Genomic DNA, 21,753 nt, shown 5'->3' with positions numbered 1-21,753 from the left:
GGTACAGCACTGCCTGGGTCCACCCTGAGTTTGGGAATGGAGAAAATCATGTCACAAATCTCACAGGATTAAAATGCTGTCCCAGGTTCTGGAATGGCTCTTCTGCCCTCCTCTTCCTGACAATAGGCTCTTCTCAATCTACATGTATCGAGGGATGAGTATATAGAATTTTTAAAATACATACATTTTTTTTTTGGTACAATTGCCTAATTTCTTACTTTTTAATGACATGAAATCTAACCACCTTTGAGATAAATATCTGAAAGTTTTCATTCATTTAGAATGAGTCTGAACAAACTCCCACACCAAATTTGGATAGTTTGAAAATGCTCCAATAATGCTTAAGGGAATAATTGGTTTGTCCAACCCAGATTTCTTACTGTCAAATGCAGCCCGTTCCATACATTCTTAATGTAAAGTGCACTCCAAGCCACACAATGGGATATGAAAAATATATTTATTGACAGGGAGTTCCAGGCTTGTCCTAAGTCAAAATGCGCAGGCCTCAGGCCTTCCCCAGGCTCTTCTTGATGAAATGGCCCACCAGCCGCTGAGGCCTCTGCTGATATTCAACCAGCACATCATGGGGAGTGTTGATCTGGTCCCCTTGCAGTCTGTCCAGGAGAGTGACACACACCACAGCCGCTGAGAAAAACAAAACAAAGCAAAAAAACAACCCTCATCAAACCAAGGAGGAAGGCCAGGGCTAGGGAGCTGAGCAGCAGCCTGTAAGTACCTCAGTAAATTGGCAGTGCGTTGCTAAGGAGGGGAGGGCTGTGCTGTGAGGATGGAGGAAGACACAGCCTCCACCAACTCTGGCAGTTCCAACTCCAATACATCATCTATACCTTTGCCTTTGGTTCCAAAATAAATTCCAGTCAGTTCCAGGGTTAGTTCCCAGCTGCCCTGTGCAGCCCTGCAGGGCGTGTGTTGTCTCGGACCACAGGGCACAGGCAGCTCTGAGAGGTAATGCTGGACTGGAAGGATGCTCAAGACTAGACAATAGCATGTATTAACCCTCCAGAAAGGCAAACAGTACTGAAAGCCAAGCAAAGGAAAAACAGTATTGAAAGCCACGCTCTTGGCAGGGCTGGGCAGCTCTCTGGGCAGCAGAAGATCTTAACCACCATCTTTCTGACCCCTCTCAGAAGTTTGGAAAGAACAAGAACACTGGTGACCATGTGTGACTATCAAGACATTGCATGTACACCAGGACTGCAAGGACTACAGAACTGCAGAAGCTGACCAAGGGAAACAAAAGTGAGACATCAACACAGAGGTACCCTTAGAGGAGGGATCCTCCATGACGGGGCAGCAAAAGGGGCAGATAGACGACACCAAGGCCATCACACATCTTCCTACCTCTAAGGCCACAGGCACTGCACATGGTGGCAAACAGTGAAGATTCCATCTCGATATTTCGGACGCCTGCAGCATGGGCTGCATGCAGGTAGGCCTGTTTGTCCTTCTCTGTGTAGGAGCAGAGGGCACCATCCAGACGGCCTTGCCCTGCATGCAACATATGAAGACAGGATCACCACTTATACACAGTCAGAGCCATGGTCACCATACCATATATTCCATTAAGAAACAGAGACGAGAGGGCCCAGGCCTTGTCTGTCTTCAAAGGGTAGATTGCTGCTCAGACCACTATGACAGCCATCACAGAAATACTGTGACTGGGTCAGAAGCCCACAGGCAGAAGCACCACACCTTCACAAAGCAGGCTTCGGATGGGCGAGGGATCCCTGGAGAAGCCATGCCCTCACTCCCTCTCACCCTCATAGAAGTCCAAGGTGCACATAGTGTTCCCCACAACAGTGGGGAATTCATTTAGGTCTAGGGCGCACTTCAGCAACTCCTGCACCAGCTCTGTGTCCAGGTTGGTGTTGCGAATCACGCGCTTTCCCAGGACAATCTGCTCAAACTCTGGCTTGAAGCACTCATCCACTGCCTGCTGGGTGATGACTACAGAGCCGGGCTCCAGACCTGAGAAAGAGGCAAGCGTGTCATAGTTACAGTTGACAAAGCAGTACAGTAGAACACAGGAACAAATACGATGCATTGACACAGTCAAGTACTGGAAGCACCACAACATATGCCCAAAGCCCTTTTCCCTAGTAAGAATGTTCCCTGACTGGGAATCTGCACAAAATCGTTGCTGAAAGCAAGGACAAGCAGACAGAGCAGCAATCTCCCCAGGGTCTCTGCATCCTCTGTCAAATGTTTCTGTCTTCCAGGCATCACCACTGACAAACACTCCACCACCTAGGGAACCATGTTAATCATTCCAGATTACATCTTTATTTTGCAAACTTTCAACCAGATACAAAAGCAGGGGAAATAGAAAACCCCCATAGTAGCTCAAATACAGCCTGAACATTTTCTAGCTCCTGACTAGCCTGTTTTTCCTCTGCAACCAGCAACAACCCTCGCCTCTATGCTCGCATTGGAGGTCCATCATCCTGGAGTATTTGCATGCTTGCAAGAACTCTGCTCCTCTTTTTCTCTTGGGTTACTATTTTCTTATGCAATGTGGCTGTTGTTAGGTTTGAAATCCTACCTCCCAAGAACAACGCAGAGACCTGAATGACTAAATCTAAGGCCATACTGTCCCTGTAGTCAATAAAGCCTGCTATCAATGTCCTCATGTTCCTGGTGGAAACAAGAATCACTAGAAATCAGTTCCTATGGAAACCTTATATGAAAAGAAATTGCTTCAGAGATTTTATTTAACTCCTACCGCTATGGTATATCACTACCCAACACACACACACACACCTCACTGCCAAAACCCACACTGAAGATAGACCCCACTGTGAAAAAGACTCAGGACCAGGTGGGACCTATGAAAAGTGGCTGTCACTCTGCTATAAAGAATGGATTAACTCATTCGCTGAAATTAATGGCGGATGAGTGGCCAAGCTGGGGCCGTACTCCCTATCTCCCATATATGATTAAACCTAGACTCTACCAGGAAGGCTTCACCCAGCTATGGGCCAGGCCGTAATTATGAGGCCAAGCAGATCTTCCTGCCTTTATAACAGAAAACAGAGCAAGACACAGTTCAACAGTCAAATCCTCTTGTCTTCATCTTGGGTTATTAGTGTATTTGTTTAGTTGGTTTTTTGGGGTTGGGGATTTTTTTGTTTGGTTTTTTGTTGTTTCAGGAGCCCTTTGTTAGTTTTGTCTCCCACCTCCCCACACACACACCCTTACACATTGATGAAATGGGGCACAAGCAAAAAGGAAGGACCTCGAACAACCCTGTACACGTCCACACTGTGCTAGAGCCGCTGTGGGGCTGTGGCCCCTCCTTCCACCCACAGGACGTGAATCCCTCCCCGGCCCTCACCTATCCCGCCAGATGTGCCGATGCGGATGATGGTGATGTTGGAGCACCTGGCATGGTACAGCATCTTGATGAGCTCGTGCAGCATGATCCCAATGGAAGGAATGCCCATGCCATGCTGAAAGCAGAGGGATGCACAGGCTCAGCCCAGCGCTGTGGCTTGGTCAGTGCATGAAAAAACTCCAAACAAGGAACTCACTCTGCATTTTAAGTCATGCAAGGTCACCTACATTTCCCACAGGAAGAAATTTTGAGAGAGAGTGCATTCAAGTAACTTTTATTATGTTACACAGCTCTAACTACTCTACTTTATTAGTCATTACTATCTTTCTTTGTTACATCTAATTCACACACTCAAATGCACCATAGGTTTGTGTCTATGTAAGTAATATTCATATTTATTGGTTTTGATACACTTCTGCTTTGAGGCATCCACTGGGGTTTTTGGAACAAAGCCATGTGTGTTGGGGTTTTCTTTTGTTGTTTCATTTGTTTGCTTGTTTGCATTGGGGTTTTTTGTTTTGCTTTGTTTTGGGTTTTTTTTGTGAGGTTTTTTGGGCAGTTTTTTTGTTTATTTGTTTGTTTATTTGGTTGGTTGGTTTTTGGTTTTTCGAGACAAGGTTATTCTGTGTAGCCCTGGCTGTTCTGGACTCACGCTGTTGATCAGGCTAGCCTTGAACTCACAGAGATCCACCTGCCTCTCCCTCCCAAGAGCTGGCGGATTAAATGAATGTGCCACCATGGTGCTGCTACTGTATATTTTATGTAGTGTACTTCAACTAATAAAATTATCATGTGAAAATGAAAGACAGACTTCCAAAATATTAACAGAGCTGTCCTATGCATGGCTTCATTTGACGCAGACAACCTATATAGCTGCAGGAAAGAAGTGGCTACTATTGCTATGTAACAAACATTTTTTTCTGATATTTGAAGCCATGTACAAAGGCCCACCATACTGGATAAGGTTTTACTACTGGGCTTTTCAACCTCCCTCTCCAGTTTAGCAAAACAAGGTAACTGTCTGGTTCCTCGATCCCTGACATCAGACACTTCTCCCTCTGCCTTATCCTTCTTGCCTCTGCAATGCAACCCCACCTCTCCACACACCTCTCAGAGACCCTCCCACACTCACATCTCCTAAGACACCTCTCCCCTCCTTGAGCAGCTGCTGCACTATGGCAGAGCCCTATTACAAAGGGACCCCTTCCAGAATGTCAGGCGCTGGAAATGCTTCCACCAAAGGCACCAAAAGGGTGCCTTTGCCATCAAATGATTCTACAGGACTGATATTTGGATGGCTAGCTCAGAGGTAAAGACACGAATCTCAGCAGGAAGGGAGTGCACTACTGATCTGTAGTTCATTATATTATTGCCATCAAGGGAAACCAAAGCTACAAAAATCACCCCTTTGATATAATACTGGAGATTTTTCTGTATTAACTTTTATTGCTCATTCAACCTGTGTTCTAAAGTAGGTCAGTCACTGTAAGATAGAAAAAGAGGCCTGGAGGCCTGGTATGTAGCTCTTCTCACAGCCCTAGGCCAGGCAGGGAAACCCCTCCTGGAAACTGCCACCCCACACACTGGACAGCTGTGCATATTTGCATGTGTATCTGCTTTTGTATACCTAGGCTCTCCAGGAAGCTAAGCCTCATGGCCAGGAGCCTAGGACTTAGTCACGCCCAGTTCCCAGCTGCTAAGAGCTCACCATGCTCCCACTCATTTACAGTAAACAAATGTTAGGGCACCAGCTGTCCAGCTGTTCACACATGCAGAAGTGTGGGACATGGGGCCTCAAATCCAAATGCAGGGCATACTCACGCTCACAGACAGCACAGGTCCAGCTTTGTACATGGCGTAGCGGTCAGTGCCCGCACAGATGTTGGGATACTCTTTCCCTGGATGGTCAAGGCCCAGCTCTGCAGCCACATACCTGATGAAGGTGCTCATCCGGGAAGGGCTGCCACCGACACACACAAACTGCAACCCAAGAACGGGGACCTCATCAGTACACTGTGTCATCAGAAGGCTGCAAAGCTTACCAGCAGCAGTGGGGTCGCCTGGGAAGGCATCGGTTTGGACTGAGACAGCTGGAGCATCTCCTATGACCAGAGTCCTATGACCTGGTGTTAAAATGGCCAATCACTCTCTCACTTGGGAAACTGAGTGGCACAGAAAAGGGGATCTGGAATTCGTAGGTAGAGAAGTAAAACCTTCACTTTGCAAAGTGTCATCTAAGAGGAGATTTTGTTTTGCCAAAGAATCATAAAGAGTAAAAAGTGATTAAGTGGAATCTGAAGATAAAAGAAATAAATGCACCACTAAAAATGAAAGGCTATGCCCATAGCCTGCAATAAAAAAAAATAAAAAATAAAAAAATTAGCAATACTGGGATAATTTCTTAATTCAGTGAATTAAGAAAAATGAAAGCTGCCTACCTACCCATGGCAGATGGAGCCCAGCTTTGGTGCTCTGACCTCATCGTGGTTTTTAATTGCATGTATTAATTCATCTTTATCAGGATTAGGTACTGAGGCATCCTGTTTTAGTAGTATGCTAACTATAGTTAACAACTGCAACTATGAATTTCAAAATAGCCAGTACATAGGATACTGAGTGTTCTCAACTCAAAGAGTGACCAGTTCCTGAGTTGTGAACATCTAGCCATCCCGCTCATCATTTCACATTGCATACATGAAATGAAATGTCACAGTGTTCCTTGTAAGGATCAACATGGTTAGGTGTCACTTAGAGACAAATCTTAATAAAGAATTTTGTAATAATTTAGGATAAATTAGCAGTGAGAACTGAAGACTTTGTACTGGAGTTGTACTGAAGACTTTGTACTGGAGTTGTCTTCATCAAAATTAGGCCTGAGACAATTAAAAACAATATCATCAATATACACCTTCAACTGCAAGCAGGGATCATACAGACTCTCAACATTGACTCTGCACCTCTCGGAAGTGTTTCAGCTCCTGCTTCTCCAATAAGTGTTAGAGAAGTGATTTTGAGGTAGATCTCTCTATGTTGTCTAGGCTGCCCCTGAGCTCCTGGAACCAGGTAATTCTCCTGCCTCAGTCTTTGGAGTAAGTACTTTGAACAAAGGCCACCTTGCATGGCTTCGGAGATTCACATGCTGTTCACTTACATATGAAAGTTCTAAGAGATGAAGTAGGAACCAACATAACAGTTGTTAATATTTGCTCTCTTGTTTACTTGCTAGTTCATATAAACACAAGGCAACAATTTGCAAATGTCTGATAAAGATATAACATAGTCCTGTCTCCTGTCAATCATCTGTGAGAAGTTGTGGCTGTATCAAAGAGGAAGCTGACTGTGAGGCAATCCTTAGAATCAAAGCCGGGCCTTTACCTTCACATCTCCAAACATAGCCGGGAAATCGTGTGTGCTAGTGCTGAGGTTGAAATGGTAGAGAACATCTTCCTTCATTGTTGCTATGTTTGCATTGGAAAGTTGAACGAAGCAGTCACTGTTGGAAACAAAAGCAAAAGGGTAATAGACCATGGGTGTGTAATGGCCAGAATTACCACAGATATGTTCCATGTACATGAGGTATTTGAGAGATGATGGGGAAGAGACACAAGCCGACCCTGGGGAGAAAATAACCCCACATTGCCAAAAGTCCCAACTTCTCTTTCTCCTTCCTCTTAATTCACCTTTGCTCCTAGATCCCTGTTTGAAGGCAAACAGCAAGACTTCAGAAGATTATAAAGACCAAATTGATAAATCAACCCATACAAAGAATGCTAGTTGCTACTTCAGTCAGTTATATTCATATATAAACTTGACTGTTTTGAAAGTATGTTCCCTATTGGACAGAAAAGATGAAACGTCTCCTTTGTTGCCAGAGATAACCTCCAATCTGAGTGCCTATAATTTCTTTTTTATGCCTTGTTGCCTTAGCTACCACTTCTCAGAATTGTGACACTAACACTAAAAGTGTCACAAGAGGATGAAGAGATGACTCACTGGTTTAGAGCACTGTTCTTACAAGAGGACCGGGGTTCTATTCTCAGTACCTACATAGTGGTTCACAACTATTTGTAACTCCAATTCCAGGGACTCCATAACCCTCTTCTGGACTCCATGGGCACATACATACATGTAGGCAAAACACAGATTTAAAAACAAACAAACAAAAAAAACAAAACAAAAACCTTTTTTTCTTAAAAAGATTGCCATGCTGTAACTTCCTACCATTTTGCTTTCCTTCAGAATGGCAACTAGAACACTTTGTATGTGATTCAAATGAGTTTTGCAGGACAACATGCTTCTGTTCTAAAGAGGGCTTAGCAGACTGTATTTCAGAGAAGGCCAGATGGTAAACACGGCCATAAACCATTAAGCATCTGTCACAAGTCTGCCACTGTCTCCTGAAAGCAAGAGACAAGGAAGGCAAACACATGATATTATACTTCAATGGAGTTTATTTACAAACACTAGTGCCCCAGGACTACCCAATTCCAGATCTACCCTGCCAACCTTCCTCAGAGTCAGTATTCAATACAACCCCAACAGTACGTGATTCCTGATTCTCCACAGCAGGATAAAAGCAGGTAGGTGTTAAGTCCTTGACTATGGAGAGATCATGACTACTGTTCCTTCCTTCTGAGTATCTGACTTTCTGCCCAGAACCAACTGGTGACACATACTCTTCAATGGAACTCATGAGAAATAGATAAGAAAGTGGTGATCCAGCCATCAGCGAAACGTAGAAATACTGATGATTCTGACTCACAGTGATTTGAACATGCTGAGTGTTGAGTTGAGTATAGACCTTTTTCTTGAGAACTGTGCTACCAAGCTGATTTGGGGTTTATTATACTAAGTAAATGCTATGATGGGTTTGTGGATATCTAACCCTGTTGTAATCCAAGAAGGACCTGTACCATTTCACTAAAGGCTTCCCTTCCCTTCATAGGATGCTCCTTTTAATTACCTGTTTTGTTCACTTCTTTTCCTTTCTTTCTCTTTTGGAGATAGGACCTCACTGTATCACAGATTGGCCTCCAGCTTGTTATGTAGCCTTGAGCTCCTGATCTTCTTGCCTCTACCCCCTCAATGCTGGATTATAGATGCATACCACCATGCCTGTTTTATGTGATGCTAGTGACAGAGCCCCTGGAATAGGAGGCAAGTAAGCTACTCCCTTAGCTCCCCTTTTTTGGGTTTTTGTTTATTTGTTTGTTTTTCTTTAGACAGGTTTCATTTTGTTGGCCAGAATGGCCTTGAACTCAATATATCTGCCTTGGCCTCCTGAGTGCTAGGATTACACACACATTCAATACATCTGGCTATCTACATTTTGTCTTTAGAATAGTTTATACAATCAATCTAATTTTAATTATCAGAATCTCCTCTGGAGTCCATGCCATGTCTTGTTTATCTATCACACACACACACACACACACACACACACACATACACTCACATACACAAAGCTGAAGGGCGAACCAAACCTGTCCCAATTTGTCTATTTCACCTAGTTCTCATTGCTTTTCTTTCTGGTAGTCAATCAACCTCAAGGGCAGACACTGAGCGCTCCCCCTTTTCCCTTTACCCTCTCTCTGCACCTCTTCCATGTTTCTCAAACCCTACTCCAGTCTCTTCCCCTAGAGTGGTGTCCAGAGTAATTCAAGACAGGAAACTTTTCCAAAGATTGCTATACAAAAGATAAGCATAAGACTCAGGATAAAGTCATAGCTCTCTCATCAACGGAGTGGGTGGTGAGAACAACAAGGTTAGAAGCCAGCTAGCCACAACACACATAAAGCAGGACGAGGGCACAGCAGAAGGCCACACAGCAGGACAGTGTAAGCACACGTTGGGCAAAGGTGCTACATAAACCTTGCTGAGGAAGAACAAGCAACCTGGCCAGATTTCCTGGCCTTGATGAGGGGGAGGAAGCCCTTGCTGGTGGGACCAAATGCAGCACATATACGGCTAGACTTTCCCAGAAAGCACCTTTGATCTCTAGGACAATCTGAAATTCCAACTATCATAGCCCACCCTTTCTCCACTTAGCCACATCTTCCTTCAGGATATGGCAACTACAGAACACAAAGCAGGAGGGCAAACTTTATGCTCCAGAATGACACAACAGGATGTGATTAAGACAACTCAGCCACACACAGAAAACCTTTTTTTTTTTAACATGTCAATTCCAGGAAGAGCAGAAGGAAGCGGTACATAACCATGAGAATAGCAATGACTTCAAAACTCATGAACTCTGACATGCACGCACACTACAACAGTCCCCCACACACTATTTAAAGGATGCAGAAGGGAAGACTTAGTCTGCATCCCTTTGAACTGTATTTAACATGTTTTATAGTCACCTTATTCATTTGCCACTACTGAGGCCACTGAAGAAGGATGGGAACCACCTCACAGAGCCCCAGCAGAGGGGGGACCACCCTGTGGTGAGGAAATTAGAAAGGCTCATTGGATTTCAAACCCATGCAGGAGGTCCATGTGTCTCAAGGTAGAAATGTGTGCTCACTGCAGCATGCTCAAGACCCTGGGTTGGATGTACACGAACACATGCAGACACACGGGAGTCAGAGAAAGACAAGAATGTTTAGCTCTTTGACAAGACCTAAACCTAAGAGAATTTGCAAAAAAGCAAACCTTTGAATTATGAAAAAACTACAAAGCAGGGAGAAAGCATTCAAGAGTCAGAAAAAAAAGACCGAGATGGGAGATCCACAGGGGATTTTGTCTCAGAAAAGTGCCACACATAGAAGAAACCTGTAAGACACCTATCTAAGCACTGAACTGCCTCGTCTTCTGAGCCCACGTAACCTGAGGGTTAAAGAGAGAAGCTCCCGGACCTGAATTTGTAAGCCCTCCAAAGCCCTTCATCTCTCACTCACTGTTGTGAGAGTCATGTTAACACATGTAAAGAACTTGGAAAATGGAGTGCATTAGAGGATGTTTACTTAATAAAATCAACCCAACCCAGCCTAGCCTACCCAGCCCAGCCCAGCCCAGCCCGGGTCAGTCTTACTTGTGATGGTTTTTGAGGTCCTTTGCTTCAGTTCCTGTAGCTGCCATGTTCTCACTATTGCAGGACCTAGGGGAGAAAACACCACACAAAGAAAAATCAACCCAAAAGAAACTAAGGTGGTGTGAAATATCACTCATGTGAGAAATCTGTGCCAAGAAACAGAATTCTTCAACTTACATCCTATACACCGTGTATACATCATGTCTGCACAGTGCGTGTGTGTGTTTACATCCACACGGCTGGACCCCACACTTGTGTTGTTTAGGTTGGTTAGGAATAAAGTTGAAGTTTGTAGGGCCCCATCCCAGCAACAGTCAGGATGTCCTTGACCCTACCAACCACTCCACTCTGCCTCGACCTTATGCAGTCTTGAACAACTTCTTCCTGTTTAAGGATGGCAGAGTTGCAGGGATTGGAAGAGGTGGAGCAGCTGCACCTACCAGCTCGAGGGAAGGCTATTGAGAAGCTGATGTGGGCCATTGCTGCAAGCATGGCTGCTGAGCCTGCAGCATGCCTAACCATAGTTGTTTCCTTGTGGCTTATGTGGGAAGTGCAGAAAGCAGAGCATCAGGAAGAGCCATGGGTCACAGGCCACTCAGTAAAACTGCAGGCTGTTTGTAGGCAATTCATGAACGCAAGCTGAAAGGCCCCTTTGTTGGGAAGTGTATTTATATAACTATCATTATCATAACATACTGATAGCTTTCAGTAAAGTTTGCAAACTAGAGAAAATTACAGTAGTTGGTTTCAGAGCAAAAATTCCTCTGCAGTCAGTACTTGACCCTCTTCATCTGGCTTTTGTTCTCCATTGGCACTGGTGACACACTTGTCTGGAAATGCCAGCTTGTTGCTGTCCAACAAGGGAGCCAAAGGAGGGATGAGTTCTATTGGTTTTATTGTGGTGGCACTGAGGGGAGGAGCCCAAGGAAGGTATGTGTGTCAGGCAGATGCTCCATCACTGAGCTGCATCTCAATGTACCATCCCTCACCTGGTAATACCAACATTCCCAAGTCAAACACAGTGGAAAGAAGGAAAGAGCACTTGTAACTGGCAGAAGAGAGAAAGGGCAGCTTTGCCTAGAAGTTGCAGAAAGGACAGAGCTGGTGGGATGTGAGAGAAGTGATCCCTATGCTGTTCCAGAGGACAAGATGCTTTCAATATTTTTCCATTTACATGTTTTCATTTACTGGGGAGAGGCAAGGGCATGCCACACTGTAGATGTGGATGTCAGAGAAAAACTTGTGTGAATCAGTGATCTCCTTCCATCATGTGTTTTTGGGCTCAAGCTTAGGCTTTCAAGCTTGGCAGCAGCAACACTTACCTACTAAGCCATCTTGTTGGCCCCAACTATTATTTTAATGGCCAAGTGTATTACATACAGAGTTTGCCTAGGTGCTGTTGGTAACATGATTAGCATGTAAGATAGTAAGAGTGGATCATCCCAGAAAACTGAACAGCATGGGCTGAATTAAGGAATGTGGAACTCTGTAAATCAGTGTGGTCAGCAGTTAGTGCTTGGACCCTTGTGTGTCAGTGGGATTTAGCATGTGCCCAGTGTAAAAAGCATTTCTGGTATGGTGGCTTGAATAAAGTGTCCCCGATAGTCTCAAGCATTTGAACACTTGGTTCCTACTTTTGGGTGCTGTTTGGAGTGGTTTAGGTGCTGAAGCCCTGGCAAAAACAAGTACATCATTGTGGGTGGGCTTTGATACTAAAAGCCTCATGCCATGCTCTCTCTGCCTCACGTTTGCAGTTAAAAGTGCAATTCCTCGGTTTCCTGCCCTGCCTCCACAAAGGCTGCTTGCTGCCCTGTATTCTTGTCCCTGTGTTCTTTTACCCCGCCAGAACTGTATGCTTAAGTTAACTCTTAAATTAATTAAGTCATGGTGCTTTATCATAGCAACAGAGAAGTAAACTAATATACTGGGTAACACTGCTGGGATTCAGAGAACAAGATGTTTTGAGCATGTACAATCTAATCTGGAGAAAATCAGAAACCTCTCTGGAATCCCTGATTGCACAGTAGAACTGGGTATCTCCCAGTTTACTCCTAGAGAGTGGGGAGGGCTGACTCAGGAGGATGTCTGTCATTCCACTCACAATAGTTTGTTTCAGCTCATTCTCCTGATAATCATTCACAAACTCTCAAAACTGTATTAGGCCAAAATGCCTGATGTAGGAGGAAACATTTAATTTGGCTCATAATTTCAGAGAGTTCAGATATGCATTTTGGTATCAAAGGGTAGCAGAGCACAGACATTCACATCAAGTAGAAGCAGGAAGCAGAGAAAGGGGATACTTCTGCTTTTCTTTTTCCCCCCACTTTCATGACATTTGGACCCCACTGACAAGGTCATCTTGCTTCCTCTGTAATCCTCTCAGGAAACACCCTCAAGCACATCTAACCTCATCAATTGCTGTGTGCACCAATCTCCTGGATAATTTGCAAAACAGTCTGCAATAAAGATTAACCATCACCCACGTAGAAAACACACCAATAGCAGCCTGACTGGAAAAACACCACTTAAGCCACGTGCTCCAAAGAATTTGCAGAAGGGAGACTTACAACCAAACCAAGAGAGCAGGCTACAAGATGGCCATACTAATGACAGGGGTGAGGTATTGTCACTCGAGGAAAACCCATAAAGTACCCTCAGAAGTCTCCAGAATCACTCAGGTGTCGGACAACCTGTCAGCACAAGAGCACAGTACTTGCTCTAAGTCAAACTGAAATTCACTAGTTCACTCCCATCGCCTACTACCCCTTTGCATTCAGGCCTGAGTTTCGGGTAGGGGACCACACAGACAAGAATGTCACTAACTTCTCTCTAGCCAAGAACCACTTCTACTATAAACAGATTTCAGGATGAAAGCTGTGGCATCTCTGCCTTTGTATTGCATCTGTTCCCTCAGCTGCCTTAACCCTTGGATCAAATTCTTCTCAGCTGGGCATGTTGACACACTGGAGAAGTGTTTTCATCCCAGGTCTAAACGGAGTTAACTAAACCTGTTGACGACTGGTGCAATGCGCTTTCTGGGCAGCTGGGTACTTATAGTACCTAAGCCTTATCATGAGACTTAGACAGAATCACAGGGCAGGGTGCTTATGCAAGACAATAACTTAGCAGTTCCTGAATTAGTTTACCACTCATTAACCTGCAAACCTCAAAGCAAGATGCTTGAGCACAAGAAGGAAAACATCTTTTGAAACCACACCCCTAACCAACAGACAATTAGCAAACTCTAGCCCAGCCCAGAAGAATCACCTTAATAACGAGCCACTTCTCATGTGCTTAAAAGGCTGCTCATCTCCGACCTGTCCAGGCGTGGGCTGGAGCTGATGCCAGTCAGCTAGAGCTAAGATCCTCATATATTTTGGTCTCACTCCCATCATTCCCATGGATAAGACCAGCTAGCTGTCTGTATCATATAAAGTACTCTAAAACAGGCAACACAAAGCTCATGAGACCATAGAAAAAGAGACGGTCTGCTGCAGAAGGCCAGCAGCTTACAAGGCAAGAGGCAAATGAGACACAGGCAAGTGTTGATCTCCAGACATCTGTGGCCCTTCAGGCACCTGGAGGTAGCAGGAAGAAGAGTTCACAGCGGGTGGTAAATAAGACCAACAGAGTACTGCATGTTAGATGTTTACGAAGAGGTCCACAGTAAACCCAGGAGTTGCTTGGATTTGGAAGTGATTCCTGTAGACCCACCTATTAAGGTTTGGTCATCAGATGTGGCACTACTGGAAGGGAGTGGACATTTGAGCGAGTCTTGTGGGAGCAAGTTAGACCATTAGGGATACTGGGAACTCCCAGGCTCTGCCACCCTACTGTTTCCTGGCCACCATGATACAGAGGAGGCCTCTTTCACTACGTGTTCCCACCAACATGGATTGTACTAACACAGGCCCAAAGCAACCCGACCCAACAGCCATGGACAAAAGCCTCTAAAACAGTAAGACAAAATAGACTTTTTCTCTCCCTTTAACTGGATTTACCTTGGGGTTTTGTCATAATGACTTAAAAGGTGGCATAAAGGGGGTGGAGAGATGGCTCAGGTCTTTTTTTGTCTTTTTGTTCCCCAGAGCTGAGGACCAAACCCAGGGCCTTGCATTATGCTAGGCAAGTGCTCTACCACTGAGCTAAATCCCCAACCCCCGCTCAGAGGTTAAGATCACTGTTCAATTCCCAGTCAACCACATGGTGGCTCATAACCACCTATAATTAGATCTGGTGCCCTCTTCTGGCGTACAGGCACAAATGCAGGCAGAATACTGTATAAATAATAAATTAATTAATTTTAAAGAAAAAGGTTAACCTGGGCTATAAAGCAAAACCAAGGCTTATATGGGGGAGGGGAGACAACCATATATCTAAAAAAAAAAAAACAAAAAAACAGAAGAGCAACAACAAACTCACTAAAACCAACCCCAAGACAGCTGAAATACATTATTTTTCCAAAAGCACCTTTTTCTTTCCTCTCAGAAGTCACGTATGCTCCTCCTCTGCTCCTCGGCACTTTCCAGCCCTGTTAAGAGTGTAGATAGTCCCTGATTCTAACCACTTCCTTCTTCTTCGAACTCCTGTATTGCCAGCATGGATGGCAATCTGTCCTCTCTTGTCAATCTGTCTTTTTGTCATCTAATTTGCAGGTGTTAGGCATCCTGGTTTAAAAGGACATGGTTTTCTCCCTGACACTTCACTCCAACATAGATCTGAGGGCAAAGAACAACAGCAAGGATGACAAAATGAGAGTCAAGGGAAAAATGCACCCAGGAGGAGCAGAATGTTAAATTCAGTTTGGGGGCAAAGGGGACATCCTAAGGTCCAACTTCTAGCTAAGACGACAAGACAGTGTCCATGGATGGGGCAAATAATGGCCTGTTTGAAGTAAGGCAACTAGGCAACTCAGGAACACAAAACCTGTAGGTGTGACCCTATGGGGTCACACAAAGAAGAGTTAAGGCAGAGAAAAAAAGTTGGCATTGGGAAACATGAAGTCCAGAGGCCCGAACATACCCAAGATAACTCTCTAAATTCTGGTTGCCTGCTACAAAAAGCCTCTAGAACTTTCAATAGTAATTCTCAAGATTTGGAATCAGCTTTTTAAGAATGGGAGAAAGTGGAGGAAACAGTTAATGATGGCATCGGCTAAAAACCACAGGACAGCATCCTCTCAGAGAACACTTGCTCCAACTTGCCACCTGGGCAAAGGTCTACTTGTCTCTTCCTAGAGACATTAACTACTTTAAACAATGGTAACACTCGCTCCCTAACTAACAGGATTGGTGGGAGTTAGGGTCTACAATCCCCAGGAATTAACAATTAGGAGAAGCCCAGGATGATGCCCAGCATCACTGTCTGGGAAAGAGACGGCCACAGCAAAATCCACCCTGAAATATACCAATGGATCCATGGAACTGGAGAGATGACAAGTTAAGAATGCTTCGTATGGTTCCAGAGGACCCAGCTTTACTTCCTAGCACTGACATCAGACAGCTCACAACTACCTATAACTCTGGCTCCAGGGGATCGGGAGGCTTCTTCTGACTTCCGAAGAAGCACACACAAGTGACATAGCACAGGCACAAAAATGAAAATGAAATGTTTTAAAAGGAGGTCTAAGATGAAGCCGCAGCACTGGGACATTGAGTGGGAGCGGTGGCTGTCGCTGTGCCTTTGTCCTCACCCACAGAGCTGTTGTGATAACAGACTGCACCTCCACAGCAATGACAGCTACTCCATGGCTGAATTCTGACCTCGGTGCTTCAGGAAGATGTCACCCTGAGGCGAACTTCGGACAGCATTTCCTCCAGCACTATCACTCCAGCTCCATCCTAGAGGGGGGCACTCACCTGGCCTCTTCAAGGCATCTGCTGCTGCCTTTAGCAGCAGCTGCTGCTCTTTTCTCTATACCGACAGGACCTGCTGCTTTAGCTTGCCCTGAGGCGCCAGCACAGAACACTGGAAAGGAGCACTTACCCTCTTCTACCTACATCCTGCTGCCAGACTGACTCATGAATGAGATTTTAAAATTTGGCTTTTCTCTTGATCTTTAAGAGATCAAAGTCATGGGGCTGGAGAAATGGCTCAGCAGTTAAGAGCACTAGCTGTTCTTCCTGAGGACCCAGGTTCAATTCCCAGAACCAACAGGGCAGCTCACAAGTGTCCTTAAGTCCAGTTCCAGGAGACCCAATACCCTCACACATACATACATGCAAGAAAACACCAATGTAAATAAAATCTTAATTAAAACAAGATATTAAAGTCTATTAGTTTAGCCCATAAAGATTTAAAAAAATTTTTTTGAATGAAATATATGTTAAAAGTAAATCTGTGAGCCAGACATGGTGGCTCACGCCTTTAATCCCAGTACTCGGGGAAGAGGCAGGCAGATCTCTATGAGTTGGAGGCCAGCCTGGTCTACAAAGTGAGTCCAGTAGAGCCAAGGCCACACAGAGAAACCCTGTCTTAAAAAAACAAAACAAAAACAAAAACAAATAAACAAAATGTAATCTGTGTTACTGTGTTTTTGAGAGAAGAGAAAGTCTCTAAGAAGGAAACCTGGAAGCTTCTTTTTCTTTCTGTTACACAACTAATTTTTATTTTGCTTTCTCAAGATAATTTGAGATTTTTGTCCAGTAAAATTCACCAAAAAGTGAATTTTGACAAAAAATCAAGGTAAAGAAAAACCCATGCATCCATTGATGCTAAACAGTGCTGAAAGTGGAATAGTACCAAGGATATATAGCATGCGCCTAAGCACCCGCATGCTGCGTTAAAGACATGTACACTAATGAGGGTTATGTTGACACTAGCAAGTCCACTTGGCCCCTGAAGAAGGGGAAAAAAGAACAATAGCTGATTGGCTGAGAAGTGGGCGTGGTTTAGCCCAAAATGCAGATGGGGTACAAACTGCACAAGCTGAAAGAGGCAGGCCCTGGGAATGGCAAAGACCAATTAACACATTCAAGGAAGTCACCATGTGTTTTTTAAGGGACTAGGTAACAGCGTATGAATGGAACCAATGTGTTTTTGGTTTTTAAGCCCACATAGCACCAGCAAGAAAGGAGGCAAAGAGAACTAGGACTTGAACGGAGAAGGGAAGGTTAGGAAGGGGGTTGAAGAGAGGGAGAAGGGAGAAAAGTTGGGAGGGAGGGAGGAATAGAGTGTAAACAGACATCTAAAAATTCTCTCCACTGCCTTTATGAGAAGCACCCCTTTAACCCCAGATTCAGTGTTTCTGGGTGACTCACTGTCAGAGACTGGATGTCCAGGTCCCGGGAAGGCTTCCAGAGTGCCAGGGACCACCAGTGAGTCACTTTGCCAAGCCCTGGAGGGAGAGAAATGTGACAGTGAGAGGGACTGCTGGACTCTACCAGAAAAGAGAAGTAAAGCGAGGCAGGTCCCGTGCAAATCAGTGACAATTATTAGGCCGGAAGAGAGTTTCCCTGTTGAACTGCAGGTGAACAACTCGGAGCCAACGTTTTATGCGATAACATTTGGTAAATCAATTACGAGAAAATCCACCTGAGTGATCAAAATGAAACTCTCTTCCGTCCTTCATGAAAAGACAGGTGTAACGCCTGCAGCCTGGTGGCCAGCGCTGTGCCAGGGCTCTGGTTCCCCCTTCCCGGAGCGGGGCTGGACACTCTGGAAGCATCTGCAGGCGCCTGCGGGCCCTTCACTGTGAGCCCCTCACCAACGCGCCCCTCAACCTCCTCAACCCTCTCCTGCGCTCCAGCCGCCCCCTCCCCCCCCCACACACACACACCTGCACGCTCCTGCACTGTCATCTGCTGAGAGAGGTCACAGGCGGACAACTAGCAGAGCATCCCGAGAGAGTGGTGCTCCGGGAGAGCTGCTCTCCGCCAACTTTCACCATGCCCACCCCCAACCCCATCCCCCGCGCCCTCTCCCTTTAGGGTCTTAGTTACGATCACTGGAGTCGACCGGAGCTCCCGTCCTCACCTACAGGCAGGAAGAACCAGAGAGGAGCCCGCACAGCGGACCGACTCGCCGCTCAGTCCCCGGCCGGTGGCGCTGGAGTATGGTGGCAGAGAGGCAGCGCGCCAGACCTTTTAAAGGAGGGAAACGACCAGAAAGGAGAACCTAGGTGATCGACAGCACGCGCCTCCCGGGATCTGTCATCCGCAGCCCCGCCCAGGAGTCACCACCCAGCCTCTACCCCGCCCGAGGGCTCAGCTGACAGCACCCAGGGCCTGCTCGCCCTGGCACACCCTGTCCACACCTTTCTGGATCCTTTACCCTCGACCCCCAACCCGGAAAAGTTGCCCGGGAGACAACAACTTCCATTTTCCTTTTCTTTGGGGATAGCTGACGATTTTAAGTTATCCTGAGCCATCCCGGTTGCCCCATAGTCTCTCTTACTGTGGATGAAACCATGCCCAAGCTGCTATCTCACCTGTTCTACAGACGAAGACAAGATCTGGAAGCGGCTGTACGGTTACCCAAGGTCACCTCTAGGGCCAGGGGCCAGGTCCATCTGTCCGGAAATGGTGTGGCAATGTACCAGAGATGAATGACAGTGAGGAAGCGGTCAAGAACGCCGAGCCAGGCTGTTGTAAACTGTGTCCTTTCGGTATCTCGGGCCAGTTTTTGTTTTGTTTTGATTTTCTTCCCGTCCGAGTCCTTCCTGATCTAGGGATATCCTCCGTAGTTGAGGGAAAGGCCAGGGAAGCGCTTGCCCAGTAGGGGAAGTGACTCATTCATTCAGTCACAGCTATCTGGCAGAAGGAACCTCTGCCCTGCCCGGTGCTGTGACTCCCCACCCCCAGCTGCCAGCCTGGCCTGCCAGCTCCCCTACTCACACAATTCCTAGCTTGGCTTCCCCAGCTGGCTGGCACTCTGGCAAGAGGACAAAAGGGCTTGGGAATGAGGGGGGAGGAGACTAGAGCAGCCCAACGCAGTCACTGTTTGCCTCCACAAGGACCTGTGTTCCCGAGAATGGACAGTAGAATTGCCTACGATCCTGCTCCTGGGAAGACTAAAGTCTCTCTCATTCTTCTCTAAGAGTCGCCGTGTGAAGCCCGACCCAAAGTACCAAAGACTAACTTCTCAGTCACGAAACTCTGCAAATGGCTAAGAGTGGACACAAACTTGTATCCGCCAATTCCTTTGCCACTCCTGAAACCAACATCATCAAAGTCGGTGGCGGAGAGCAAAACAAGCGAGTTCAGAGCCATCTCAGCTGACTTGTGTGACGTAGAAAAACCCATGGCTCAAGTCTGTGGGCCAGCGTGTACCCAGGGCCTAGACGCACCTCCATTAAGCTTTGACATAGGCGAAGGAGGGGGTTTATCCAAGGCAAGACGGCACCTGAGAACGATGCCCCATTACTGTCAAGAAACAAACTTGAAAGCAACTTCCAACTACCTCAAAGTCAAATAACCGGGGTATCCTCTCTCCTCACCGCTGCTCTCTTCCCATTCCTAGTCAGGTGTTTGTGCCAGCTGCCCCTCTTGTGAGTGTGAAGATGGATGCGAAAACAAGCTGAACCTCTCTGCACCACAAGAGGAACTTTCTCCCAGGGAAGGATTCTTTTATAATGTCCCTCCACCAAATCTACAAATGCACATTTACAAACTTGTGTGTTCCCTTTCCTGTTAATTGTAATTCTAGTACCAGCAAAACAGAAAGAAAGCCCTTCCCCCTGTCCCCACCTCACCCCGATCTGAATCAGCTCTGATTCAAATATACTAAAACCATTCCTTTCTTTTCTTGTCTTTTCTTTTTTCTTTAAAAAAAAAATCTGTCTCCTTGTTCATCGCCAAAGTAGCATACAATGAACTAGAGATTTTGACTATACTGTGCAGCTTTCCAGAGCACTGTCCCAGGGCAGAATCTCCCCACTCCCCCACCCCCAACTAGTTTCTAGAAAGCCCCTCATTGAAGGCAGAAATGTGATTTTTAAACCACCAGCCAGCCACACTAGGTGGGGCCACAGTGGGTAACAGGCAGCGTTTTTATTGTTACTGAGAGTGAAAGGAACAGTTTCCTCTGCTTCTCGTGCAGAAGGGCAGGTCTGTGTGAGTGTGAGACAGGAAGCAACTTAACGCACAGATAAAACTACCCTGTCACTCGAGGTCACACCCTCCCCCTCCCCCAGCTCAAAGAGCCTGAGAGCTGAAGCCCTGAGGACCTTCTGTCAACCTCAGGAGACATGAAATTCCCTGGGCTCCGGTCCCTGCAATGATTGGTCCTTCCGATGGAATTCAAATTAAGTGAAACTAGTTACAGGATATCGAGGGCTATACAGAGAAACCCTGTCTTGAAAGACAACAAAATGAAAATGCAAGTTGTTGTTAAGTCTCCCACCAATTTTATCACAATCTTCAAAGGTATGTTGATATAAACTAAGAAATTGGTGATGGTGTCCTGTTAGGGTCAGACATCAGCTTAGAAAAAGAATTTGGTGTGTTTCCTGGCAAGCCACCTGTGGCAAGGTCAGGTGCCCTCACTTGCCTCCTGCTTCCTGTTGTCCCCGCTGAAAGCTCCCAAGATCTGCTTTGTATCTCTTGGAGCTCACTCTGCTGAGGCATTGTCCTATTCTCTTAAGTCTAACTTAAAGGTCACCTCTAAGAGCCTTCGCAGCCTGGGTGTAGCCATTGCCCCACCCTTGAAATTCAAACTCAACCTCCCTTCAATTATATGATTGAGATAATTGTGAAGTTGTAATGAATAAAACAGAGGGATCTCTTGTGTCCCTCCCTTCGATTTCTCCCAATAAAACATCTCACCAACCATAGGAGGTTGTCACAAGAAAGTAATACCACCCATTTCCCTCCAATTCCCCCTCCACCCACCACAGACCTAAAGGCCCTGTGTCCACTCACTTGTCCTCCATTCCTACAGTCCTAGGCTCACTTTTTAGACCATGCTGGCCTTGAACTCACAAACTTTGGAACTCTTTAGTATTTTGACTGGTGGCATCCCAGATACGACAAAATTGTGTAGTGTGATATCCCACACTGTGTATAGAAAGAACTCAGCTAAGTTCCTTCCTCATACAGTTCCTTCCTCTTTATTTGGGAACAGTATTTCACAGTGTAAGGAACCACAACTGTTGAACCAGTTCCTTACAATTAAAGTAAAGCTTTAGTAGCTTTCAGTTTTAAACCAACTGCCGACAAGCAGGGCCTGATGGCACCCACCTTTAATCCCACCACTCCCTAGGCAGAGCAGACGGATTTCTGAGTTCAAGACCAGCCTGATCTAGATGGACATTGAGTTCCAGGACAGCCAGAACTACACAGATAGATCCCGTATCAATCAAACAAACAAACAAAGGGCGGTGCTGGCACCACGCTCCACATGCGTGTTTCCTGTCTGAATACAACCT

At 45.8% G+C, this 21,753-nt stretch overlaps 1 protein-coding gene across 3 annotated transcripts; it reads right to left on the bottom strand.

Annotated features, from left to right (window-relative positions):
- Positions 1-438: 438 nt before the first annotated feature.
- Upp1 (uridine phosphorylase 1) lies at positions 439-19,172 on the bottom strand. 3 transcript variants are annotated; one of them, XM_021651024.2, is made up of 10 exons: positions 18,817-19,170; positions 18,363-18,469; positions 17,648-17,724; positions 10,389-10,454; positions 6,731-6,848; positions 5,177-5,335; positions 3,356-3,470; positions 1,780-1,989; positions 1,363-1,509; positions 439-645 (listed from the first exon to the last, which is right to left on the bottom strand). In XM_021651024.2, exons 4-10 carry the CDS (start codon positions 10,433-10,435, stop codon positions 506-508), a joined length of 936 nt encoding a protein of 311 aa, XP_021506699.1. In that variant the 5' UTR covers positions 10,436-10,454; positions 17,648-17,724; positions 18,363-18,469; positions 18,817-19,170; the 3' UTR covers positions 439-505. The 3 variants fall into 3 exon arrangements, with proteins under 3 accessions (XP_021506699.1, XP_021506700.1, XP_021506701.1); XM_021651025.2 differs by having other exon boundaries at positions 18,367-18,469; XM_021651026.2 differs by lacking the exon at positions 17,648-17,724 and having other exon boundaries at positions 18,817-19,172.
- Between the last annotated feature and the right edge of the window lie 2,581 nt (positions 19,173-21,753).

The sequence above is a fragment of the Meriones unguiculatus genome, chromosome 12, assembly GCF_030254825.1.
Source record: "Meriones unguiculatus strain TT.TT164.6M chromosome 12, Bangor_MerUng_6.1, whole genome shotgun sequence".
NCBI lineage: Eukaryota > Metazoa > Chordata > Mammalia > Rodentia > Muridae > Meriones > Meriones unguiculatus.
Note: the sequence above shows the minus strand (reverse complement) of the source record. Positions and strands in the feature narration are given on the sequence as shown.